Here is a 27,295-nt window from a genome sequence, read left to right as displayed (position 1 = left end):
ATAATCGTGGATTTTATTTTTATACAGTCAAGTATTCGTTATTCCTTACTGGGCTCAATGTCATGCCCACACCATTCAGAACGCAACTGAATGATGCTCATTAGAGGGGATTTAGAAGTGGGTATAGTCAGTGCTGACTGACAACAACATGGACACAAAAGTCCCCAAAAATAAAAAATAATTAGGAAATCAATGCAACACGAATCTTGTTCACAGCAGCTCTTATCTTAACCCTGAAGCTTAGTGAACACACACACTTTCACTCCTAAGTCACTCAATTACAGCAGAATGGGTAATATTTATGAGGTGCTAAGCAGATAGTTACAAAAAACACTCTTGAGGTTACACACTACCATGTAGTGTGTACAAAACAGAGCAAGATGATCCACTTAACAACCTAAGCAGCTGGCAACATCAGCCACAAAACACTTGTGCCAAGAGACAGAAGAAATGTGTGTTATTTTTGAGACACAGAGCTTATACTGGAACAACGCGTCTGTAGCGCTGATGAGATTCACATATTTAATAAAGGCTGGATTCGTCAGAGGTTTCATTGAACTGCAGACTGCAATGAATCATGTCTGTAAGATAAAACCCTTCACATTCACAACAGGTTTCGATCAGCAGGACAATGATGGGCTGTTTCGGCCTGGTGCAGCCATGTACGGTCAAAAAATAGAAGATTAAAAAGTGAAAGCTGATAGCTTTTATTGAGTTCCCATGAGGCAGACGGTAGAATTCTGAACTGTGAAAGAGGCGGAGACACGAGTGTTGGTACAACAGTGACACCTGATTGAGAACATTCCTGTTGTCAAAACAAACCCACTGATTCAACATGTAACCAGCAACGACACAAATATATCTGTTCATGAATATCATCTAAGAATTGCATGTCTAATATTGCAAAGGAGAAACAATAAATGGTTTAAGTAGAAAGTAGTAAATATACTTGGTTGATACTTTTAGGTTTAGGTACAGATCATTTATTTTTTCTTGAGTCTTGACACACACTGTGGTGTTAAATCACATCTTGCCCTTCTTCTTCTTCCACGTTTTCTTCTTGGAATTGGCGTCGATGATCAGCTGAGACTGACGCTTCAGCACGTCCCGTGAGATGACGCTAGCCTCGTCCTCTTCACTTTCATCCTCTGAGACACAAAGAATGACCAAGAACAGATTCAGACAGAGTGCTTGTATTCGTGTGGGTGTGTGTTTGTGTGTCTCCTAACTCACCTTCATTGAAGAGGTCCAGTCTTTCGTCCTCAGGCAGCTTGACACGGGTGTTGTAAGCCGGTAGTTTCCCCTCGATCCGGACATAGAACTGCGAGAGCAACAAGAGGCATGTTGAAAATCAGCTATGACTCCCAACATTTATTTAGAATTTTCACTATTAAATATCTTTTATATTTAATATAAATCCTTAAAAAAAATCCCCATTGACTTTACGTCAGTCCCATTTCATGAGAAAACCAAATGGCCACTTTAGAAAAAAGTTTTATGTGGAAAACAGGTATTGAAATGTATCATATGTATCTATAGAATCTATAATACAAACCACTAATCATGGTTTTATCAATCGTATGTGATTAAATGTTCATTTACATTGGTCTGAATGCTGCTCCATCTCCTCCAAACTTCATGTGCTTCTTTATGGTCAAGGTGCAAATTGTTTGACTAGGACTGCCAAGCAGTTCCAGTCAAGCAAACAAGTCTGGACTGATTTTGAAATTATCACCTCAAATTTACGTCAATCACAAAGATTATGCCTTCTAAAAATGGATCTGAGAGTAAAATAGTCAATGTCATTAGTAAATTGCCGACAGACTGTTGCGTGTTTCCTACGGTACACTCTGATATCCAATCTTCTCAAACAGAGAAGGCGCTGCAGAGCGTTAATAATCATGAACAAACACTTTAGGTGGCCCTAATGCCTACCTTACCATTCAGATAAGCACAGCAGCATGCATGCATACACGCTCAGCCATGCTGTGTTCATGCGTTACACTGCACAACAGAGGCCTGTACAAGCCAAAAACTGCCAGTACAGAGGTGAATGTCAAATTTCATATTCCCAAATCTTTCCTGTGATCAGCTACAGAGATTTTATTGGCAGACTAGGCCGATCACATGAGCTCGTTAGAGACATCTATTAAGCCGTGACATTAGCACATACACACACACCTGTACTTCAAACCACTGCTCTGCTGGTATTATTGTTGTTTGTTTCCTTATATTAGCTGCCAGATCCTTTCCCTGAAGCTCTGTGTACATGTTCAGCTAGGGCTGCATGCTTATGGCAAATATAAAAAACTGTACCAAAATCTTTTACCCAAAATCAAAAGAGTGTCGCTATGACGGATGTGAGTTGATGCATCATGAGTATGATTTGTGCTTGTTCAACATCACCTGCCCTAAATCCCAAATACCTCCAAACAGTAGATGATGATCTGTTTTGAGGGACTAGCTCTTGGTACATTAGTCTTCAACTGCGGATTGTAGCTACAACATCCATGAAATTTCAGGCTGCTGGTGCAACGCCATAACACGCCCCAGAAATGAAATGAAATCGATCACCCCTGGTGGCTGGCTGTTAGTTTAGGAAGCACTTGATTTTAGTTTTCTATGAGTGGAGCACATTTTAAACATGACAGTCAATCATGCTCATTTAATTACAGGAAGCCAAAACTGTGATCACAAATCATTTTTGATTAATTGTACAGCTCTATGTTTAGTCATGCTGTGTGCATTTGTCATACTGTAGAGACTTTGCCAAAACTTTAGTTATTATTGAGTTCAAGTTCAAGCTGACACACTCACTTCCCTTCTCTAGAGGGGACTCCAGGACCATCATGTCTTCTATTCAGCATATATGTTACCATCTGACAGATGCTATAGGGTGCCATCCCTCTGAACCAACAGATGATTTGTGCCAACCAGTATTGTACTGCTGGACAAACTGTAAAACAAAAATAACTGAACCTCTGTGTTGGAGGATGCTGCACCTCATAATAGATGGAGCACTTTGATGACGTGTGGTGGATAGGCTGATTAGTTGATGGCGGGATGGAGAGGGACAGAGATGTTATTGGTGGACTATGCCAGTCACATCACTGTCACCTGGCATCTCATCAGAGACACTTTATTACTAGTAATGCTGCACTTGTGCCAACATTCTCTGGTAGGACTCCTAATTATCTGCCACTTTACCGCACCCATTACTAAAACTACACAAACCTGACGTGCCAGTTCGTGTGGACTACCTCTGAAAATCCCAGTAATTAATATCTTATGCGAAACCACAACTTGTATTTCAAACCACTGTGATGCTGGATGAGTTTTGTGGACTTTCGACTCACCTCCTCCTCCTCCATCATCTTCATGATAGCAGCCAGATCCTTTCCCTGAAGCTCCTCATGCAGCAACTGCAACTTCAGCTCACACTGAGTCATCAGCTCCAGCACAAACTCATCTGAGTCTGGAGACACCTCAGCCGTTATGTCGTCATCCTGGTGTGAGAAGAACAGAAGAATGGTGACGAGACATGAGAATCAATGACACCATGAATGTAGAAAGAAAAGGAATTTAAACCAAACACAGATGTGTTCATAGGGGGAAAGAAAATTGACACTTATTAGGAATAAGAGAAACATCTGCAATAATTTACAGGCAGTATGTCTGTGGGTGTATTTACCAGTGTGATGTGTTGAAGTTTGTCTGCAAGGTGCTCCACTCCAGCTCGGATAGTACCGAGAGTTTTAACAAGCCAATCAAGCCGCTCTTCGCCTGCATCACACCTCTGCTGCTGAGCCTGCAGCTGCTGCTCACACTCCTCCAGCATCTGTTGGTCACTAATAAAACCACAGAGAAAGAGTAGAGGCTTGTAAATAAACATTATTCTGCAGCTACATACACGATGCATTTGTTCCACTATCATTGTCTATCAGTGTCTCACCTGGAGAGTTTAGCCTCTCCAGAATATTTCATATCCAGGAACTGTTGGTTCAGGAGCTCCTTCTGCTCCTTCAGCTGCTGCAGCTCCTTCTCATTCTCATCTCTCAGCTTCTCCAGATGTTGGTGCGTGTCCTTCTGTGAGATAAAGCGCTCCGCTATCTCCTACACACAGCAGAAAAAAAATCAAATGTGTGAATGTGTTAACACTGAGAGTAACCACATAAGTATATCCATGTACAGTTGTATGTGCATCTCTACCTGAATGTCTGTCACTCTGGTGGCCTCCTTGATGCGTCTGAAGGCCTCCTCAAAAGTGGAGATGGCCTTCTCCTCTTCACCTGCCACCCTGGGGCTGCTCCGCTGAGGCTCACTGCTCAGCTCATCTGGCTGCATAGTTGTTCTCTGAGCCTAAAGGTAGCAGAGAGATTATAACTGTTGCCCATACAGTTGAAATAAAATAATATATATAATATTATACACACACACACACACACACACACACGTATCTCACCCTTTTATCAAGTTTCTCAGCCTGGGCCTTTCGCTCCTCAACCTTTCTCCTGTAGCTGGCTATAATGCGCTCTCTCTCCTTGCGCTCCTTGTGGAGTAGTTCCTCCTGGTGCTGTAGCTCAGCCTGGCACACAAACAAAGATGGAGACAGGGTGATGGGAAAAGGGAGAGAACAGGCCTCTTGGCCTCCTGTAGTAGGCCTCGTCTCTTTTACTCTACTTTTGACAAGATTACACCATTAGAACCTAGCTTGTTTTACTTATACTTATATATATTAAAAACCTTTTATTACTATTTACTTACACCATTATGGCATAGATGTCTTTTAATGTATTTAAAAAAAAACTACTTTAGAAACTCTTTAACATGATAAATCAACTTTTCACTAAAACCATGCTCATTACTTTATTAACAATATTGTGTGTTCATTTCCACATACTTCTCCCTTTGATTACTTCAAACCATATATTTTAAGAAAAGAATCAAACTTTGAAGCACCCATCGCTGGGGCTTCTGCTTAAAAGGCAGAACATTTTATAGGCTACTACATGAACCATAGTGATCTTCAACTGTGCATTTATTTTGAAGAATGAAAAAGACAGACAAGAAAGAGTAATACTGTTTTGGGGAAAAATCTCTGTTTGTGCAATGTATAGTGATGAGACTGGCTTATGTGTCTGTACTTACAAGTTGTCTGAGTAAATCAAAACGAAAAGAACATGGGTGAATAAACGCTTAAAAAGATGTTGTAGCTGTTTTAGTTGTGACTCATATAATTTGTAACCTCACTGATGACAGCAGTGAGTAAGTAGTAAGCAGTAGTAAGTCATCCTTAACTACAATCATGTACAGTATGTTGTAAATTGATGGGAGGAAAGGTTGTAGTTCACCTTGGCAGTTTCTTTAGAAAGCTGGGCGTCATTGTTCATGACTTGCATGTTGTGCAGCTCCTCTCTGTGCTTCAGGATTTCTGCTTCCAGACTGTCCAACTGGCCTTGGAAAGTCAGACTCTCCTCCTGAAGTGGTGACAGTGGTAAAGTGAGGGATAAAAAGAGAAAGAACAGGAAATATGGATGAAAAGAGTGATTGCTGCAGTGAGTGTTTTAGAAAGATCATAACAGGACTGTTGCAACGGTATGATCTGGACAACTGCGTGAATTATTACTGGTTACTATATTTGTACTACTTCACTGCACCTAAAAAAAGGCTACATACATTGCAATGTCTACAATGTGCTGCTCAGCACGATGAATGCCAACAATACTCCTGCAGTATGGCCAGCAAGTCAAGATGAGTGTTGGACTAACCTGCAGCTGACTTTTGAGTTTCTGATAGTTAGTCATGATGTTCTCAGCCTCCTTGCACTTAAATTGGGTCTTCTCCAGACTGTTCTCCAGTGCCCGCAGTTTCTGAAGACACACACACACAACATTGTTTGCAGAGGTTGTATGTGTGTGAAATACTGCGACGTATTTAATAAAGAGTAAACACTAGGAAAAAAGACACATTCATGTTTTGCACATCTCTGCATGACCTTGAGAGGTAACTACCATGGCAACTTCCTCCTTTTTCCGAGCGCGAGCATCAGCAGACTGCGCTCCACCGCTGGCTTCTGGTTTCATTCTCCGGTATTCTATCTTCAGCTCATCCAGGCGGCGCTCATGGGACTGGGTGGAGTGTTTGAGGGCATTGAGACGCTTTTTCTTGGACAGGACCCTCTGCTCTAGCGTTGTCAGGGCTGCCTGAGAAAAGGGTTAACGACAGGGGGAGTGTGTGTGAGCAGAAAGAGAGGCACACATGCACACAGAGAGAAGAAAACAAAGGGAGCTGGATAAAGCGTAATCTAAATCTATCACGTGTCATGTAAATGGTTTGACACTAGACTGAGAAGTTTGTCCATTTCAAATCTCCAAACCAGCATTAGCTAAGGTGGGAAAAGTGATGAAAATAGTCCAACAATACAGTTTCTCGAATGATCAAACCAACGCTGCTATGAACCTCACCTTCCCTGACATGTTGCGGTAGGCATCTTTCTCCATGCCTCTGTTATGAAAGGCCATCTTGATGACATTTTCATCACCCTGGGAGGACAAGACACCAAAGAGAACAAAGAAAGATATAATTTACTGTTCCTTAGACTGAAGATACGTGAGGACAAGAAAGAAGCAACACAGCTGGGATGGTTGCTTCTGCTTTATAAGGACTTACAGCATTAACTTCTGCCAGTTTCCTGTAGAGTCTCTTGTTCTCCTGCCTCAGCTGGCGGATGGACTCTGTGTTCTTCTTAATGGTGGATTGGGAACTCTCATAGTATGCAGTTCTGTCGCCCTCTGGTGGACACATTTAGTCACCACACCAATAACAACAGAGAGAGTGCATAACTATTTACTATTTAGTCAAACTGTTTCTGTCGGGTTTACTCGGGGTTTGAAGCGGTTAGTCACACGATAAACTAAACATGACAGCTAGCTGGCTAATTGTAGCAAAACACGATAGCATTAACTGTTAGCATGGACTGCACTGCTCAGACTACTTTTAAACAAACTTACCCAGGAGTTGGATTTTACGCTGCATTTCCGTTATTTGGTCATGCAGCGGGGGTTTAATAGAGCCGGCACTGAACGCCATTTCGTTTCGTGTTAATGTTGTACGCAGTTATCAAAGAAGAATATGTCCACCGTCAGTGTTAGCCCCGGTTAGCTCCTAAACGAGCTCCTGTGTTGCTTAGCAGCGTTGCCCAGCAACGTGTACACTACACGCTGAGTCTCACGGCGTCTGAACTTTAACAGCGACTTTGATTATTGTAATTAAATACACTACAGCAGTGACTTAGGGCCATGTGTTTAGTCTTAGTTTGCAAGGTGAGATGATAAACTGCTAGAGGTTAACACAAATCTTTCAGGTGGTGTCAAGTTAAACAAATTTAAAGAATGCTCGCTTTGGTTTAAATGTCTAATCAGTTCCACACAGAGTCCATAGCCTGAGATTAACAGTCACAAGTAGACACCGTTTCATTGGTTACTACATTTCCCATAATGCAACTCAATCTGGTAGCAAATGAACAACCTGCGATTAAACACGTCAACAGAGTTAGTAAATACGGAAGCGTATTGCTGCCATGCCAGACAAAAAATAAATATGATGGTATAACATTTTAACGTGATACGTTGGAAAGCCAGCTAGTTCAAATACACGTGACTTTCAACCCACGATCTCAGACATTGATTTCATGTAATCCTGAACTACTTGGCCAGTTCAGTTTAACCGTTTGTCTGTGCCTGGTGGTTTCCTAAAACACTTTATGATCCTCTTATTTCTTTCTCCTTGTCCTTTAGGTCCATATATAGTAGACGGGTGAAAACGTCATAGTAATAAAACCATTTTATGTTTTATTATTTCATGTTACATATTACTCTTGTAAAACAAGTAATAAATAGGCTTCCATTGTAGACAAATAGGAAGCACACAACCTGAAATATACCATTTGTAAACTATGTGTGATTACTAGGTCTATATATTTCCAGATTATGAGTGTCAAAATGGTAACACTTTACAATAAGTGAGTAATTACCAGGGAACAAATGAAGAACTTACTGCTAGTGAACCATAAGTTTTTGTAATTATTAATCTAATTTTATGAGAGCTTTACGCTCTATGGGCCAGAAAAAGAGTTGGTAATCATAAGATGACAATGAAGTTATGAGTTACTCCTCACTGTTATGTACCACTTGACTTGGGGTGCACAAAAACAGTAACTAATATTTAAGTAATTTGTAATGAAGGAGTTGTTACTAGTTTTGTGCTGTTCAACAGTTGGTTCAGAGTTAATCAGAAAGTGGTCAGTATGATTGATTCACAAATAGTGATCATTCTGCTAACTTTGTTTCATTATCTACTCAAATTTGATTAGGAGTTGCTCATTAACTAATGGATCACTAACAGTTAATTCCTCATTATGTACTCAGCTGTTCCTTAGTAACTATTCAAACTTTGTGTCCCTTATTCTAAAGCGTTTAGAAATTATAGTATGATTCTTTAAGATTTTTACGAGTATATCTAAAATGTTTAGTTATTTTATATGTCCAATTGTACTTTTATGCATACTGTAATGGACAAGATGATAAATAACAATGATAAAAGCAATAATTCATGCTGTTAAACTGAAACCAAAGATGCACTGGCCTTTTTTGTTTTTCATTTGAACACTGATATGGCATAAAAAAAAACCTTTATTAGTTTACAACAAAATTAAACATGTGAAACTTTTACAGATTAAAAATCTGCACATTAATCATGAATATGTTTTACGAGTATGAACAAAAAAGAAAACAACTTATCAAAAAATAAAGACTGCAAATCCAAGTTAAACCACTTGGGTCATTTGTAATCTCTTAAGGCTTTGAGTATAATACTAAGCTTTTAATCGCCTGCGGTTTAGCAACTTTGCTTTGGTGGTCTAATAACAGTGCAATATGCTTAGTTAAACCGATAAAGCACAGCTTTACTCATGTATCAACAGGCAACATCTGCCATAAAGTGGAGATCCTATAGAAAGATTATGGACCCTTCAAAGCCTCCACATAAACCGTACGACAGACCACACACAAACAAGTGACAAACAATACCAAAAGAAAACAAATGTTTTTAAGGCAACTGTTGCTTAAATTAATTATCATCTGTAACTTGAGCTCTCTTATTCCCTCTGTAATAAAACCGTGCTAGTTGAAAAAGTACAGGGAGACAATGTGCTTAAGGCTCTACAACAAAATAAAAAAAGGATCAATAATATCATACGGACAACATAAATGAATCATAAACATACTGTAAACACGATGTAGCATTGGAAATGACACTGTAATTCTTGCTTTTGCTTTTTCACACACATGCTTACACACACACACACAGACACACACACACAGCTGTGACTTAATCTACAGATTTGGGTTCTTCATTGGACTTCTTCAGGAGGGACAGCAGGTCCTGTGACATGAAATATGGCCTCTCTGTTGATCCATCGTTGCGCTCCAAATCCTCCACTGTGACACAGACAAAACAGTATGCTGTTCAACAGTATGCTAACATTGATCGATAATTGAACTGTTATAGTATTCATGCACTGACTAGAATTATCTATAATCTGTTTTGCCTTTCACGGGGTTAAAATTAAAGGAGCACTCTGACAATATAATATTGCACTTCCAGCAAGTTAGGAGAGACAGTTAATCAATAATAATAGTAACAAGGCTGAAAAGCAGTGTTTTGCTGCCTTCTCTGGTTGAAATGTGTAACTCTGTTGGGTGTGGTCAGAAGTATGCTTTGTTCTACTGGCAACCCCAGCCAACAGTGATGTCATGGGGTCCTGGAGTACACTTGAACATCACTCCAGCCAGTTGAGAAGATAAACTTGTAGATGTTAGTAAAATCAATCAGTCTTAAGTTACTCTTAAACAAATTAAAATAATGCTCTAAATCTATATTGTAATATTATCTTTCTCACTTTGGTTTAAATGTCAAATCAGGTTCACGCAAAGTGATTAAGGACAGACATTGTTTTATTTTAATGGGTCATGTGCCAAAAATGTTGGGACCCGCACCTTTAAATCAATACAGCAGAGGTGGAGATATCCTGATTTTGGTCGCTAACATGGGCCAAGTTACAAAAACCCAAGATACTACCTTTCCCATAATGCAACCCAATCTGGCAGCAAATAAACAACCTGGGGTTGAACATGTGATTTCAACAGAGTTACTAAAAGTTACTACCCAGGATACTACTTTTAACATGTAAAACTGTTGGAGTGCCCCTTTAAGATTTTGTTGGACATAAAAAAAAAACTCACCTGCATCCAAACGCCAAACCACCTTGAAACTCACGCTTGTACACCCATAACAGAACTACTATGATTAAATACAATCACCTTTAATCGAGATTTACATCCAGTAAATGTGGAATGTCATCAGTAATTTTAGTGGAAAATCAACTTACATCTTACACAAGGTGACAAACAGGAAAAAAGGGTTACAAAAGCATCCAGAGACTTAGACGTTAGTTGCGAGCATTCAGAAGGCCTTGTTAACACCATGCAGCGCTTAGACAGAGAGAGAGAGACAGAGAGAGGATAGGGACAGAGCGAGGCAAGTGGGATCAGTAAACAAGTGCCGGGGTCTGCAGAGAGGTCACGATGGCTGCATCATGGCAACACAATCACAGCGCTTGCGCCAGTCCAAAATACCAAGGCAAGTAGGTGGCAATACAATACATGGGATCCCATCTTAGCAGGGATCTCTACAAGACCGAAGCCAAAACATACATAATAGACATACACTACTGTATATATACAAGTTCCATAGGAAAAAAAAGATCCAATATTCATACAGTATATCAAATATGTTGTAACATTTTGGCGTCAGCTGGTATTATTGTAAACAGTGAGAGATTCACCATCAATTGAGATGTGTTTGTCCTGACTGTAAACACGGTACTTAGTGGTTCTGTAGTGCATAACAGGATTAAGACGATAACTATTAGTGACAGTAATCAGGCACAGGTTCAGTACTCACAATGTTCTACAGATCTTCACAATATAAAAACCAACACTGTTCTAAAACCAACACAAGGGAGCTTCTTATTTTTTTTCAAGCTACAGAGATGCACTGGGCTTTTGACCTGCTTCAACCTTCACATCGACCGCAACCTCCTCCAGCTGGACGTCACACCACACGCATAGCAAGGCGATCTGAAATTTTAGCTGGTTGTAATGCCGCACATTTAACAAGTCCATTTCACAAAGTTGTAATACGGTTCTTTCATTCTTTGAGGTTTACCAAGCCTTGTTTTTTTTTTTTTTTTTGCTTGCCCTTACATTACTGTTAACATCTACTCCTGCGGCGCAGAGGGAGGATTTTCTTCCTGAGTTTCTTCTTTTTCTTCTTTCTTTTCACCAGTCCCCTCTTTCTCAGCATCCACAGCTGGAGGAGGTGCCTCCTCTGCCTTTTCCTCCTGTTTTAACTCCTGTTTCTCTACAGCTTCTTTCACCTCTTCTTTTTCCTCTTCTTTCTTTTCAGTCTCCTCTGCCCCGCTGACTTTCTCTTCTTCATTTTTCTCCTCCTGTGGCTCTTCAGCATCCGTCTTGGACTGCAAAGGCTGAGCCTCCTCGTTCTCCTGCTTGAGCACCGTCTGCTCTTTCAGTTGGATCTCTCCGTCTTGTTGCTGCTGAAGAGGGGTCTCCTCCTCCAGTTTCACCTCGTCCACCTGCTTGGCAGAGTCCGTCTGCTCAACGCCATCATCATCCTCCACCCTTTTTGCTTTGGAGAGGATCTCGTGCAGCTCGGGGGACATGAAGTAAGGCCTTTCTGATGAGCCGTCATTTCTTTCCAAGTCCTCACCTTTTGCACGTGTGGTTAATGCGCATTTTGTGATTTTGATAGGGTTAATGGAAAATTAAGGGAAAATGAAAAAATGAAAACATGAAACAAAGGGAATGTGTGGAAATAAAGTAACATAAAGGGAGAAATGAGAAAAGAGAGAAGAGTTACAAACATGTCAGGAAGAGGAAATCAGCATCTCAGTTTTGGGCAGTTTAAACAGGAAGAAGATAGGAAATCTGCAGGAGATGTGGCTAAATGCACTGTTACTCACAGAAGCAGAGGAACAGTGTGTCCACACACATGGCGTACACGCTGAAGAAGCCATGGGCGATGAGGTAGGATCCAACTACCAGCGTCTGGGTGAAGAAAATCACGCACATCAAGACCTTTTCTGTGGCACAGAACTAAGGAAAAAATCATACAAACATAACTGTCTCTCACCAGTATTGGCACCCAGTAGTAGTTCAGAGATGGCGCAGCCTCCTCGACTGCTTTGATTCTTCCAGAGAAGAAGAAGAAAGAGAAGATCCCTGTACAGAAAAAAAGGTGAGTTAGGTTTAAATTACAAAGCCAAACAGAGCTCTCCGGTTTAAAGACACTTGGGTCTAAAAATAAAAGCTTTCCTACCAACAATTCCAACGATGAGGAGCTTCCCAAGAAACAGCAGGAAGTCAGTCACTTTATCTAAGACAGCCACCCTGTATTGAAATGGACACAGTATATGAAATGAGTCAATGAAATGAAACTAGGCTAATAATAGTCTAAAATGTGAATAAATGTTCAATTAAAACTTGTCTATTCTATATCTATATATAGTATTAATGTGATGGAATCCCACCTGACAATGTTCCTCATGAGAAGGAAAAAAGCATCTCGGGCTGAGGGACAGAAACTTTTTCCATAGATGGCAATCTATAGAAAAACAATAAACAAACCTTTAAAACCTGACCAGACTCAACATCTCTCATGCGGCTGTGTCCAGTAAGAAGAACTTACCATGATGTAGGCGTTTCTGTTCAGGAACTTAATGCATTTCTCCAGACACCAGAAGCAGCACTTCATGCAGCTTAGCATGAATTTAGCACATTTGTTCTGAGCAGCTGAAGGATGAGAGCGAAAATGTTACAATTACAAGACTGGATGTGTTTACAACCATAGAATAATCTGATTATTGCCTGTTTGATACCCTTTATGTGTCCCTGTTGCAATAAATACACCAGAAAAGATTTGATTTTTTTTGCACCTGCAAGGCGCTGCACACACATAGAGCCATAACAGAAATGTGATCATAGCAGTGTGAAAGGTTAGCGGTATGAAAGGTGCAAACTAGGCAAAGTAGATGCAATCAATACATCATCCAAAATGTCCAAAACGTCATTTTTTTCAGGAGGATGAAAAAACTGTTTCTCTCTCAAACTAACAAAATACCAAACAAAATAAATCTAAAACACTGCAGTGAGAACCGTTTATATGGTTCTAATGGTGGTTCTGAGCCTCGTCTCTCCTGTTTCACAATGGCCATATCTGTGCTATTTTACTGTTCTAGATTGTAATCAGCATGATCCAGGTTAATGGTCATCACTGATGTGCATGCATCATCAGTTTAGAGAGATCACAGAGCTTGTCGTCTCTCCTTGAATCAAAACTCAAAATGTTATTTACCCAAAGCTGTCTTCCTTTTAACTATCCTACATACATAATGTTAACAAGAGGTGTTTTCATTGGTCAATGCGATTGTAAATACTGACCATAGATGAAAGAGAATATGCACATTCGTATGTAAAAAAATGTCAAAAATATAAAGAGTGGAGATATGTGGTTTTCATCAGACAGCAACGACATGTTGATTCCAACTATAGCAATAATACTGCACAAGATTTACCAGTGTAACACACATATCGGTGTATTCCAGGCATCTAGTATTAAGACTAACCAGTTTAACAACAATATCCTAAATCCATATAAACACAGTCACTGAGAAATATATGATAACAATGAAGATGTACAGTCAACTAATTTAGTTAGTCTGTCTTCTTGTTTTGACGTTGAATGTTCTGACCTTTCAGCTTGTGATCCAGGTACTCCAGAATGACCCTGATGACCTGGACCAAAGACAGGATCAGGGAGCCAAAAGCCAGGGAGCCTGTGTGGTAACTGGACAGGAGGAGGAAACACAAGCCAGCTGTGAGCATTAACACTCTTTTCTCTGTCACACAAGTAGGGTAACCCACCTACTGACTTTAACATATGCCTCACTTACACTTGTTCTGTGTAAGTCAAAAATACATAAATATACATAATATACACAAGTGGACAGACAGCACACACAAATACAAATTCAGCTTCTAACCGGAGGGCCCGTCCCAGCGAGGCGAAGATGGGGTAGGCGGGAATATCTTCAGGCTTCTTGAAGGCCCAGTAATACGAGGCGAAGGCCCCCGACAGAGTGACCTGGCCCAGGGCCGTTACAAAGTTTGCACACCAGAAGAAGAGGAAGACATTGTAGAACTGGAACAAGATAAGGTATTTATGGTAGAGTGTCTCCCCACCATAGAAGGCAAACAGGCACTCAGCTTCAGGACACTGAGCTGACACATTGGAGGTGTTGAATGTCTGAAGAAGGAGAGAAGAGCAGAATATTTGGCGTGTTGACTGAAGCCCGCACACATCTTCACTCATTATTTCAATGTGGCAGTGACATTTATAAGCGTACCTTGGGGTCGCAGGTCTCTAGTGCGTACTCACACGGTTGCGTGTTGTTGAACACCTTGTACACCTGCTCATTAGATGTGGACAAGAAACTGGTCGCAACAGTCAAGGAGACTAAGGGAGGATAGCTCTGAAGAGGTTACAGACAAGAGTCTGTGACTATTTATAGAGTACATTTATGGAAAAATGTCATAAACAAGAAACGAAGTAGGAAAGAATAATGAATAAATAGCACAGAAGGGTAAATCATTAAAAAGGTTGCAAAGGTTACGGCCTTGAGAAGAGGTAATTGAGATGGATTAAATGTTTAGCTGATGGATTAATTGATTAATTAAAAGTACAATATGTAAGATAACTACACCGAATTCCGAAGCTCCGGGTTGCCAGGTATGAAACGTACTACAGCCTTGGAAGCAAATAAAGTGAATCAACAGAGTGGACGTTAGATTCTGCCCGACCTAAGAAGCTCTATTAGCAGACACGTCGTAAAACACTGTAAATATTGGAGATGCTTTGATAGATAAAGACATTTAGAGCCCAAAGTGTCTGTTTTTTTTCAGTAGGTTTCCAACTAATTTCATCAAAAAAATATATATCCACCATCATCGTCCCTCTCTTTTTAATCTCAATGACGCTGTAAGATTCTGTCTTGAGAGATATCCTGACCCACAGTACATCGTGGAAAGTGTTCACCGTGCTGTCAGTATGGAGGACTGGGCAGGTAAATTATAAATAAAATAATTTCCCTTGTAAAGTTTCCAAAGACACTACCTACAACACCGCTGTAGGAAGTTATAGAGTCACGTGACAATCAGGCTGCTCTCCAGTGTTTTGAATTTGAGCTGTCCAATCTTACATATTGTCCCTTTAATCTAAATGATCATTCAGATTGATCAAGGTCTTTCATTTCATTCATTTAGGTAATTGTTTAGATTTGAATCCTTTTGTCATGTTTTTCAACGTTTTCTTTTCTCTTCATGCTATTGTATTATATATTATTATTATACCATAAAGGAACAGAAAACTATGCTGTTTAGAGTTGAAAGTTTTTGCAATTAAAAGATTTTAGGATGTAGCAAGTAGGAAAGGAAGTATGATATAATGACAGATTTATGTTTTGACGTTTGTTTATCACCATCTGGACAAATGAAAGGATACACAGCAGTGATGGCCCAGTAAGCAATCACCACAGCCAAGAGCGCAAAGGTCAGGAGTGGGTAAAACAGCGATGACATGACGTGACCAACAGCTCTGAAAATTAAAAAACAAAAAACAAAATATTGTGTTAACAAGTTAAGATATAATACTCAATAAGAGAAGAAGGGGAGTTTTCAGCTTAGTGATGATTAAAGGGAAGGGAAGGGCTCTTTTCACTCTTACAAAAACAACAAAAAACTAATGCAATCAAATTAAAACAGCATTAACTGATTTTTTAACCTTTTTACTGCAGCAAAACAAGCTGTAAATACATTGACTGTTGCCTATTTACACATACTTGTTTCTGGCCACATTATTAATGCAAGTCTAATATTCAGCTTCATTTTAGCTCTATTTTTGCTCTCAGGTCAACTCCTGAGTGAAATATCTGGTTCTTTAGCTGCTAAATGCTCCAATATGTTCACCAGGTAGTCGTTAACTGTGTCTATTTGCTGTTTGGTGCTAAACAGGTAGACTACAGTGGATTTATCAAAGCTTTGTGCTGAAAACTGCTGCAGCAAGAAATGAGGCCGGTGAGAGCTTTAAGACTGAACTAAAACCAAAATATTGAGCTTAAAGAACCTAAAATGCTTCTTAGAGCTGAAGGTAACTACAGGTTTGGGTGATAACTTTCTGTGGGTTTGTCACTATGAGTGATCCTGTTTACATTACACACAGTCATTTAATATTTTTTAATTATAAAGGTCTGGACAGAATAGAAAGAAGCTACACAATGCCCAACTGAGATTCACAACCAGTTTAGACTGACCTGCTGGCCTCTTTGATGAGGGCGATGGCGATCATGATTCTCTTCCTGAGGAAGATGAGTAACAGGATGATAATGACCTCCACAATAGCCAGGATGATCACTGCAAAACAGTGAAGGCATTAGATCAACAGGACTCATAAACACTTCATACAGAGATGTATTGCAGAATGAAAGTGCATACTGAAAGCCAGCCAGGTCTGCCTGATCTGCAGGTAGACAGAGAAGTCCGTCTGCAGGCCCAAGTCACGGATGGTAACGTCAGCGCCCGGCTCTCCCTTCAGGCTCTTAAACTCCATGAAACAGTGGAAAATCCCTAAAAAAAATAGTTCAGTTATTTATAAGTGTTTCATTGAAATAAAAGCAGATAACTTTATCACATACAGCTGATGAAGACTTACCATAGCCAATGACCAGAATAACCAAAACAATCATGACCCAGACCATGATGCCAGCCAAGTATCTCAGCAAGACGATGAAAATCAAGCTGACCACCATGGCGATCACCAGACCACTGGAGAGGGTGGACACATCAAAGGTTGTAACATACTGACAGGCAACAACAGAGTCTTTCAGCACTTTTTCATGTTGACAGTTGCGGTGATTCATTTTTTTCTGGTTTCAAAATGATCAATTAGCTGAAGTCTTGAACACAAATGCTTTTTATATAACCAGTGGAAACTGAATCTGTTTAGTGGCTATAAAAACAGTTAATGTATAAATAAGTATAAAAAATAAATTGGTGGTTTATTTTGCTTTCATGTGATGTTCTATACAACACATTTCTGTTACTTATACCACTAGGAACTTACAGCAATATCCAGTACCAAGACTGAGTATAGTCCTCAAAGATTCTCATAGCCACCTGGCGAGCTTCAACGACCATATTTGATTTCCTGTAACGAAAGGAAGTGATTTAAAAACAAACCAACGAAGCATGTATACATCTGGCAAGTATAGCTGCCAAGGTAGAAGTCAAAATGGAGCCAAAGACTGACAAAAAAGAGATTTTTTAGAACATTTGTATGAAATAAAAAGTACCTGGTAATGAGAAATTACACTTGTGACCTGATTTTTAATTTGAAACTAAAAATCACATACTTGCATTTCTAAAGTGACTCGCCACAAAGGTATTCATTGATTAGACTAGTCATGTCACATTGAAAATTAAAAAGACAGATAATTAGACTTGGTTCTATGGCTTCACACTCTCCAGCACTGGGATGTTGTCTGCTGCTGCAACAATACAACATCCTGTAATACAGCTTGTAATACTCATCATCCTGATAGATAACATGCAGGCAGCATCGCAACCTCCCCCAGTGGGAATAACGCTGATGGAAAACACTGACATGAAGACCCGCAGGGGTGCATACAGATAGTGCAGAACCAAAGCAGGCGTGAAGTGTAACAAACACACATCAGCATGCTGCGTAAATATGAGCATAAAGACCTCTAAATAGGACATCGAATCACTGTCGTGAGATATAATGGGGACGTGACATGCTAGCTGTCAGCTGACAAAACACACAAGAGGGGTGTCAAAAGTGTTCAACGGGTTCATTTAGCCACCTAACAGCGTTCTCTATGGGTTAAAAGTAAAGATTATTATCATTTTTACTGATTAATCTATAAATATGTTTGATCATTCAATTTATCTTTTAAAATGTCAAAAAACGAAGGAAAACTTTTGGTTCAGAGAGATTGGTAACCAATCTACAACCCAAAGGGCTAAATTTATAATGATAAACTGTCAAACTGGCACTTTTTTTTTTGTCTATCAGCTAATCGCTAATCATTAAATTAATATATCTATAAATACATTTTAAGACCATTTCTTGATCATTTCAGAGCATGTTTACAACAACACAATCAGACTGATTAACATTCTTATAACGTTGGCATATTTTGTGTGTACACATGATACGCTGTCATACAATGACTCACTTGGATGCCTCCAGTACATCTGTGGCATTGACAGTGGTACCTTCTCCGGTATCAATAGTGGTCTCATTGCCCACCACTACCACCCCATTTTTCTTTCTCGTTCCTAAGGCAGGAAGGCAGCGACGCGTGACTGCAGAGGGAGAAGATAATTCATGTAGTTGTTTGTTTCATTTCACACAGAAACAGCAGACCTTCAGACACAGCTGCATGTATTGAGAGCGAGTAAACTTAGAAGAAGAAGAAGTTTCTCACTTACAAGCTTTACTGGGCATCAGCATGGCCGGACACAAGCCATCCCTCAGGATCTCAGGAGCACTCTGAATTGTGTGAAATAGCAAAAACATGTTTGTCATATTGTAATGCACATTTTACAGCATTACTTTAATAATTATATAGATGTGTACCATTTTGTCGAAGTCCACTCCTTCCTTACAGAATTGTTTGTAGTATACGCGGTCTTCTGCTTTGAGGCTTAACTTTGCTTTCACCAGTGTCATATGCCTTTCCGGACATTTTTCCACACATACCTGGACACAAACAACAACATATAATCATGACAATAAAGTTGATTGGTAAAAAGGACAAAAATGTTGCAATGAACATGAAATAAGATAAGTAGATATTGTTTCTGACCTGTGTGGTGGGACACTGGAACTCCAGCAGCACCAGAGGACTGGCACATTTCAGGATGTTGAAGTAGAAAAGAAAAGGCTTCTTCCTGTTACGTGAAGACATTCAATAATAAATGTCATATTACAGTTACTCCTATCATTATGTGAAATACATAAGGTAGTCTGCATGTCAAAGAGTTTTAATGTTCATATTGTCAGGTGACTCACTCCAGAGGTGTTCCTGCTTGCCCACAGAACTGCCCCCTGCTGTCCGTGGGGTAGATCACTTTCCTGGGGTCGCCCTGAGACCAGGCTACATGGAGCAGACATCAAATCATTCAGAACAAAAGTGGATGTATTTACAATTTCAGTTGTATGAATTATTTCTCAATATGTGTCATATAAATGAAACTCCAGACTTGGTTTGAACTGTAGTAAAGACATGGAAAGAATGTTTGCATTTTTGGAAAGCAGAAGACAAAGCATCATCATGTTTTTGATATGCAAACAATTTCTAACTTTGAGAACACAATACAGTGAGGGACAGATCAGTGTGACCTTCAAGCAAAAATAAACTACGTCCCACAACTCTTCTCAAATATCTTTCATCTTGCCTGCCTGTATTGTCTCGGGTTCTTTTGGTGTCTGTATATACAGAATAGTCCATTAATCAGAGATCAACATAGACATGTAGTATACAATGCAACATTATAATCATGTTTTTCAAACTTTTACAAAATGTATTTCTAGTAAATAAATCTAGTTAATATGAGTAAAAAGTAAACCATGTTGGAGTAATGGCCATCTTACCAAGGATACCCACAGCAAAGTACCCCAACAAGGCTAAGATGAAGAGAATGCAGCAGAGGACATCTGTGCAACCCCTGTGGAGAGGAGAGGAGAGGAGAGGAGAGGAGAGGCAGAATATTGTTATCGGTGTATGGCACAACAGAAAGAAACAAATTATTGATGATATTGATTTAATGATTCAAACAGACATCTCACCTGTTGTGAATCGGCCCTTTGAAGTTTGGGTCAAACTTCCTGGACTCCCCTGGAGATAAAAAGAGATGACAAGCTTTTCAATAAAGTCTCTTACTATAATAAGATATTAATTATGTATAAATATATCAAATGTAAGACTTCAACCGTCAATGTGATGAGAATAGGACATACACATAAACCAGTAACAGTTTTAGTTCAAACCACTAACCACTGAAAATCTCACTACACATTAACCCCTGCAAAGTTATTTTTAGCAATTAAATAAATGTAGGTCGACAATCAGATCTGCCAGGTAAATTTCTGAGATTATAGTATTTGAAATTGTGTGTGAAAGTGGCTATACAGGTACCAGTATACTGAATGCACCACTAAAGTTTGCTAATTGCTAAAATTTAATTAGGCGTTTCATCTAATTGCTTCTTCAAGACTGATGCTGACCTATAAATAGGTTTCAGCACATTGTTCAGTGTTTCACATTGTTCTTATCTTATCAATGAGAAACTGCATTTTATATAATTTACAAATTATTCACACTGGTTATTTAAAGTAGGGTGTATGAGCATGTGTCATGACCTGGCTCTGAGAGTCATGGCAAAAAGGGAGTCCATACCATGTACATTCTTTATTAAATCAAATTAAACCAAATTAGACCAAATTAAACAATCATAAAAGATTTGAAGTTATGGCGTGTGCAAGTGTTGATAGTGTGAAACAAAAGCAAAGGACAACCAAAAGCATCAAGCTAAACTAAACCAAACCAAACCAACCCTGACTGGGGACAGGGGAGCCCAGTACGGGGCAGAGCCGGAGAGAGATCAGAGAAGAGAGTGAGCTCCTGGCTGCAGTGGCATAAATACTCTAATCCAAAGTAACACAATGGAAAACACCTGCAGACAGAGAAACCACACCCAGAGAAGAGGAGGAGGAAGAAATAGAGCACACCCATGAGATGAGGAGGAAGGGACACACTCAGAGGATGCCACACAGGGCATCACAGCATGTTTAATGTATGTAAAGAGCACTAAGCATGCAGAAGAGTAAATATTCAAGTGTAAGTCGACGTATTGACAAAGATAGTCGGTCTTCAGAACAAAAGGATTCTTCTGCCTGGCCGTCGTGCCTAGCAACCCACAAAACGGCTCCCCGGCGATGGTGAGCTCCCTATGGACATCGCCAGCCGCCATGGAAACACCTCAGACACAGAAGAGTTGAAACATCCACCAAGCTCACTCTGCCTACAGTGAGATCATCATGAGCTCATACTGCAATTCAGCATGATCAAACCGCAACGAGTATGAATATGCTGGTTAGTCATTTTAACATGTCAAAATTGACACCTCGAAATGACTAAAACAGGAAATCATCTTTGTGAAGCATTCGGTAAACATAATCTCCTTAACCAACATCCCTTTAACAAGACAGCTTGCCAGTACACATCCTGTCACATGTGTCTGCTGCTGCTACCAAGCTCACAATTCGCATGATGAAGTGGTAACCGCTCTTAAGCTCTCTGTGTGGGGGACAGAGGTGAAACCAGCTACTTGCTTATCTAATTCTTACATGTCTGCTACACCACACACTGCTCATACACTCACACACACAGGATACACACTGCCCACACATTGTAGATGTGCAGTTGGCATTGCCACAAAGCTGTCACTGAACTCTTTGTTTTAAAGTACTGTATGCCTGCTGTTAAAGCAGTCCATCAACCATCACGATAAGTGAATAATACATGAGTATAGTACTGGAATAATGATAGGATAAGACATTCAGCAACAAATAAAGCTTCAGTAAATAAAATAAATCCAGCAGTAGCAAGAAGTTACAATACCTTGTCTTTTGTAGTTTGACATTCTGACAATATTTCTCTCGTCATGGACGGATTTATAGATTTCTTTCAGTCTTTCAGTGTGTAGCGGTGTCTATGTCTATGTCTTCTTCCTGTCTGCGTCCTCCGACCTCTCACTGTTCACTTCCTTCTTTCAGTGTATCCACAGCTCTGCCTCCTACCCCGTTTCTCTATTTGCTCTCTCTCTCTTGGCTCAGAAATTTGTCAGGGGAATTGCAGCAGAAAACGGTATTGATGGGGGAATTGAGAGAGGAGCAGCAACGGCAACAAAGGCGCCAATGAAGCTGCTGAAAGAAATCTAACTACAGGGAGTGTTCTCAAATCATAACAGTTATTTGGGGCTTTAACTCAATCCGCTGAATCAACGTGCGTTCACTGTTTCTTTGTCACAGCTGTTTTACAGTGTGCAACTGTACGCAAAGCAGCTCTCTCCTCACAGTGGTCACATGAGAAAAAAAATCACACTTGAAATGAGCTTTGAAAAAAAAAACACAGTACTAACACTTCTACTAAATAGTTTTCTCTGTGACTTCTCTCCCCTCTCTCTCCTCTCAATGTTTTCTAAGCTTCCTGTTTTCTACTTCAAGCTGCCAGCCAGCTTGTTACAGCACATCAACCACACAACCCTTTTAAATGTCACTAACTTCCTAAACAATGCACAAAGATGTCTTAGAACGGTTTCATTAAGACAATGATTTGGTTATGTTACACTGTGTCTGTCTTACACATACAAGGCGGACTGGACTGTACATCAGAGATAAGACCGTCCTACATGTTCTCTGGTGACACGCGCCTAGGATCTGGTCTTCCCACTTTGCCTGTCATGTGACAGACTGACAGCATGGTGCCATACCATGAAATACAATACAAACTATTATACACATGCCTGTTACATTCACAGTGCCATATCCTTTCTTTCATTAGAGTCCAACAGTGGATTTTTGAGGCTGATATCAATAAGAAATAGATTTTGAGAAATGTGTTTACTCATTACATTACATTGCATTTAGCAGACGCTTTTATCCAAAGCGACTTACAGAGGAGGACATAAGCTGAGAAAGGTGTAAAGGAGCACAGAGTAGTTGTTAGTTTTGTTAGTTTCGTTACTCGCTTTCTCACTGAGAGTTAGTTGAGAAGATGATACCACTCTCATATCAGAGAGAAATATAAAACTACAGACAGGAAACAGTAGTTTGGCATAAACATAAACAACGTCTAGCACAACCCTACAAATGAGATATAAAGTGTTAATAGTGAGCTTCAGAGGTGTTGGTAGATGGTTTTAGCAGGCTACATGTCTAGTCAAGTTCAAGTCCTATAGTGTTATAGTGTAAGCTAATTATCTAGCAAGTTCATACTAATCATACAAATGTGAGAGCGGACTCAAACTTGTCATTTAATTTTTGGCATGTGTGAATATCTCGAAATGTCCCACTAAAAAAATATATCTAAAAGGGATACATCCTATATTCATGTTTCAGCATGTAGACATAACTAAAATAAATATTTTTTGATGAAGGTCTCTTTAATTTGTGTTAATTAAAGAAAAGACAAAGAAGATGTCTACTGAGTGGGACATTTTAGGGTTGTCTTCAGCTGTTCAGTTCAGTTTTCTCGGATATACAAACTGTAAATACACACCGTAAAATTACAATAATATCTCAACAATTAAAATACACAGTATTCCATGGCTGAACACTGAAAGTGATTTTTCTATCAGTCTGTCAATTGTAGGACCATCTGTGAATGTGAGAGACACAGCCCCATTAGTGCGACCTGCTTTGTGCCATAAAACAATCACTGGCTGTGCTGTGCATTCCAGCAGATTTGTTGTGTAAAAGCTGCCAAACGTCTTGTAAATAGTCTTGTTTGTTCATCTAATTGACAAAACGAATGTCGTAGTAGTTTAGTGAACATAGCAACTTTAAGAACAGTTTTTTTTTTCATTTGGCTACTGCAGGTTCCTCAGTTAGCTCATTACGTACTCTAGGGGCCATGATGGTGAAAACCCAACGGACCTACCAGACTCAGTCTCTGTCTGTGTTCAGGTCCACGAGGAGTTAAAAACGTCTATCAAACCTTACTGATGAACAGCGTTTGGTAAAATCATGAAATAATTGAATGAACAATTGACTGGAAACTAATGTGGATGCTAGAAATGAGACAGTCTCTGCTTCTGCTGATAATATACGTTTTTCTAGACATGACTGTATCTCTGTGTGTGTGTGTGTGTGTGTGTGTGTGTGTGTGTGTGTGTGTTAAAGTAAGTGATGATGTCATGACTGATGCGATTCACTAATGGGCCCAGAGGGGTTATCAGATGAACCTCTTCCTGGCTACCTTAATGGGTTAGTGGGCACTGTGGTTCTGCGTGCACGGGCATGCGTGTGTGTGTGTACGTACAGACATTATGATACCATACATTTGGTCTTTTTTGCTTTTTTTCAGACATTTTCTTTCTATTTAGGGCATGTAGATTAGGATGATTCATATATGGGACTTGATGGAGTCCCAGAAACTTCTGTCTCTAACAGCTAATGCTTAAAAAAAACCTACCCTTTGATAGCTACTAACAAGGTTGCTGGCCTACATGCTCCTAAAAGCAAAGGAGGAAACACATCTTTTTGGACTGAATATTGACCGGCTCTGATTGCTGTCTCTCTGTACTCCTCACAGACTCTCCTTGGATCAAACAGTCCAAATGACAAGCACTCAATGTGAAACATTTACAGCAGTACACCTGTGTCTGCTCATGCATATGTGTGTACATGCAGTGTGTGTGTGGTAATGCTTCTGAGTGTGTGGTGCGTCATCTTGATATTCACTAGAAATCTCTTGACTGTATCTGCTGAGTGGGTAGAGCAGACATGGCTGAACGCAGTCTGCAGGCTGAAGCCTGCCTGCTTGCACAACGGAGGGAAAATGTAGTGATAGTAACAGTGGTAGCAATGAATACATGATAAGGGACTGCTCACAGGTCAAACTCTGCCTATAAAAACTGCTGTATAAGAATAGTGGTGAGCTGGAATGTGTTTCTGCGCGTATGCATTTTATAAACCTTTATCTCCGGGCTGTGGTTTTTGACCTTTTAGCCTTCATGGGGGGATGGGAGCTGAGCAAAAAGACCTGTTTACATGGTAACAGGAAAGCAATGAGGAAATGCTCCACAGTGGAAGTGCTGTGGACTGACTGTAGAGGATGGGCACTTGTGGGTGTGGGCTGTTGGAAGCATCTCACATTGTGAAAGAAGGAACAATGCAACTGTAACATGCGCATTAGCGTTATGGAATACCAGTGTGGTTTACTTTTGGGCGGCCTGTGGTCAGGTCTCCCATGCAACGACACTGGGACGGGGTATTAAAGCAAGAATAACACCGGTTACGAAAACTTCATGACTCAACACATCATACAAATAACAACCCAGCCCAGACACAAGAAGACCACACCAAGCTGCTCTGGGCCACTAAGTTGGTGTTAAGGCCAGAATATGTGTGCGACACACACATCAGCGATGAGTCATGTGTTTGGCTGGTACAGAAGAAGTGTTTTCCTTGATCTGTGAACAAAAGTCATTCAAATACGTGAAATGTATGTGTATGTGTGCATCTGTGGATAAACATGGATAAAATATATCTACAAAACAGCAAATGGTACCAAGTATACTAACCAATCCTCTGCTGTGGCCTGTTTTTATGTGCTCGTGTAGTACAGAATAACCTGAATATGAATCCAACTTAAAACAGTTTGAATGGATGAACCTACGTGTCTATATCAGCATGGTTTATACCACCATATACTAATAATAAATAACTAGGCTGAGGTTAGGTTTCATCTGATGCAACATTTGGTTTGTGCCTTTAAAAAAAAGGACAAGCTGAAGCCACAAATACAACCACCTATTTAAAACACGCTGCTCTAATTCACTGTGTATTGTCAAATGAAAAATAAAAGACTCAATTCACATAATCTGAGATAAAAGACGCAAACTCTGAGAAATAACCCGACTATGGAGGATGAGGCTGACTCCAGATCTGCATAAGACCCATGAGGTCCACACCCTTCTTCCATCCCTTGCAGTCATTGTTTCCATATCTTCGGTCCGTTCAGAGAAAGAGAGAGAGAGGGAGAAAAAAAAGCAAAGATCGAGGAGAAAACAGACACATAAAACTGATCTTACCGTATTTAGGGTCCGGGTTTTTTTCCTCCAGCTCCATTCTCACACACTGCTCGGCTCCTGGCTGCTGATCAGATCTTAGACAGGACAGTTACCATGGAAATGTCGGGGGAAAAACCATCAATAACAGACTGCTACAGCTCCAGATCCAGAGAGAGAGAGAGAGAGAGAGAGAGAGAGAGAGAGAGAGACCATCCCAAACCAAACTGAAGCACGGTGGCTTCCAGCCTGACGGAGGGGTGAGGCAGCCAATGAGAGAGCAGAGCCTCCCAACTGATAGCTGCTACAACCAATCAGAGTGCGCCCGAGCGGGACAAAACCCGCCAACCGCCCGCTACTTCTATGGAATGTGTGTTTGTGTTTGAAACCGACATAATGCGATTATGAACATTAACATGACAAATTCACTTTTCATTAAGGAGATTAAATCAGCCAATGTCATGTTGTTTTATTCGTACTGTAACGTGTGAGAGAGAAAGTACACCCAATGATTAAAAGATTAAACGATTAGAATAAAGTATTTAGAACCACGTGTTTTGCTTTTATATTTTATTTTTTGTTCTCTGTTGCATATATATGACAACTTGAAACTTGAACATGAAACAGTCAGACCTGTTAATGTTAATGCATGAGTAGGCCTAATAACCATCCAATTATGTATAAAACATTCTGCATCAGGACTACCTTTTTCTGATACTTTGCTGATTATACCTCTATAAATTGATGAAGGAACTGAAGGAATTTTGTTTAAAGTAGTATAGTTATAAAGTGATATGTTGTTACCACTGCAGCACAGTCTCCACTATTCTGAGGAAAACTATTTCTTTTACTATATAATCCATGATATGAGACATGAGACTAAAGTTTATGAGCAATTAGGATCAAAGGAGCAGGATAAGCTGAGAAATCTGTTACTGAATAGAGAATCTTCTGGAAGTGATAAGTTTAAGGTTTCGGTTTACTGGCCACAGCAGATGATTGATTATTTTTGGTGCTTCTCCATGAAACAACAGCAATGACAACAACTCAGTGATGAGCAAAAACAAAACAGGACGTCCTCTGAAAGACAAACATTTAGGAGACAGATCCACCCTTGGCCACAGAAGTGTCATGCGTCGGTGTGCCGGTAAATCAATTAATAATTCAAAGGTATGAAATGTTATCAGGTTTCTTATAAAAATGAAAATAAATCACACAGCTTCTTA

The 27,295-nt window shown here is 39.9% G+C and overlaps 2 protein-coding genes across 5 annotated transcripts; both read right to left on the bottom strand.

Annotated features, from left to right (window-relative positions):
* Positions 1 to 231: 231 nt before the first annotated feature.
* On the bottom strand, positions 232 to 7,426 carry odad3 (outer dynein arm docking complex subunit 3). Its single transcript, XM_010734616.3, has 13 exons — positions 7,011 to 7,426; positions 6,670 to 6,791; positions 6,465 to 6,542; positions 6,012 to 6,203; positions 5,769 to 5,870; positions 5,352 to 5,477; positions 4,463 to 4,585; positions 4,210 to 4,359; positions 3,953 to 4,113; positions 3,692 to 3,848; positions 3,357 to 3,506; positions 1,234 to 1,321; positions 232 to 1,148 (listed from the first exon to the last, which is right to left on the bottom strand). Exons 1-13 carry the CDS (start codon positions 7,087 to 7,089, stop codon positions 1,024 to 1,026), a joined length of 1,653 nt encoding a protein of 550 aa, XP_010732918.2. The 5' UTR covers positions 7,090 to 7,426; the 3' UTR covers positions 232 to 1,023.
* slc44a2 (solute carrier family 44 member 2 (CTL2 blood group)) lies at positions 4,430 to 26,341 on the bottom strand. 4 transcript variants are annotated; one of them, XM_027283189.1, is made up of 23 exons: positions 26,094 to 26,327; positions 20,065 to 20,113; positions 19,870 to 19,943; positions 19,288 to 19,372; positions 19,082 to 19,166; positions 18,853 to 18,975; positions 18,705 to 18,765; positions 18,449 to 18,578; positions 17,314 to 17,397; positions 16,903 to 17,015; positions 16,686 to 16,817; positions 16,505 to 16,604; positions 15,697 to 15,789; positions 14,543 to 14,630; positions 14,180 to 14,442; positions 13,889 to 13,983; positions 12,826 to 12,929; positions 12,668 to 12,741; positions 12,457 to 12,527; positions 12,271 to 12,359; positions 12,101 to 12,185; positions 9,351 to 9,497; positions 4,430 to 4,453 (listed from the first exon to the last, which is right to left on the bottom strand). In XM_027283189.1, exons 1-22 carry the CDS (start codon positions 26,128 to 26,130, stop codon positions 9,388 to 9,390), a joined length of 2,145 nt encoding a protein of 714 aa, XP_027138990.1. In that variant the 5' UTR covers positions 26,131 to 26,327; the 3' UTR covers positions 4,430 to 4,453; positions 9,351 to 9,387. The 4 variants fall into 4 exon arrangements, with proteins under 4 accessions (XP_027138990.1, XP_019133728.2, XP_019133726.2 ...); XM_019278183.2 differs by lacking the exon at positions 4,430 to 4,453 and having other exon boundaries at positions 8,673 to 9,497; positions 26,094 to 26,326; XM_019278181.2 differs by lacking the exons at positions 4,430 to 4,453; positions 9,351 to 9,497 and adding an exon at positions 10,366 to 11,847 and having other exon boundaries at positions 26,094 to 26,341.
* Between the last annotated feature and the right edge of the window lie 954 nt (positions 26,342 to 27,295).

Source organism: Larimichthys crocea, chromosome X (assembly GCF_000972845.2).
Source record: "Larimichthys crocea isolate SSNF chromosome X, L_crocea_2.0, whole genome shotgun sequence".
NCBI lineage: Eukaryota > Metazoa > Chordata > Actinopteri > Sciaenidae > Larimichthys > Larimichthys crocea.
This window is presented reverse-complemented; position numbering and strand designations above follow the sequence as displayed.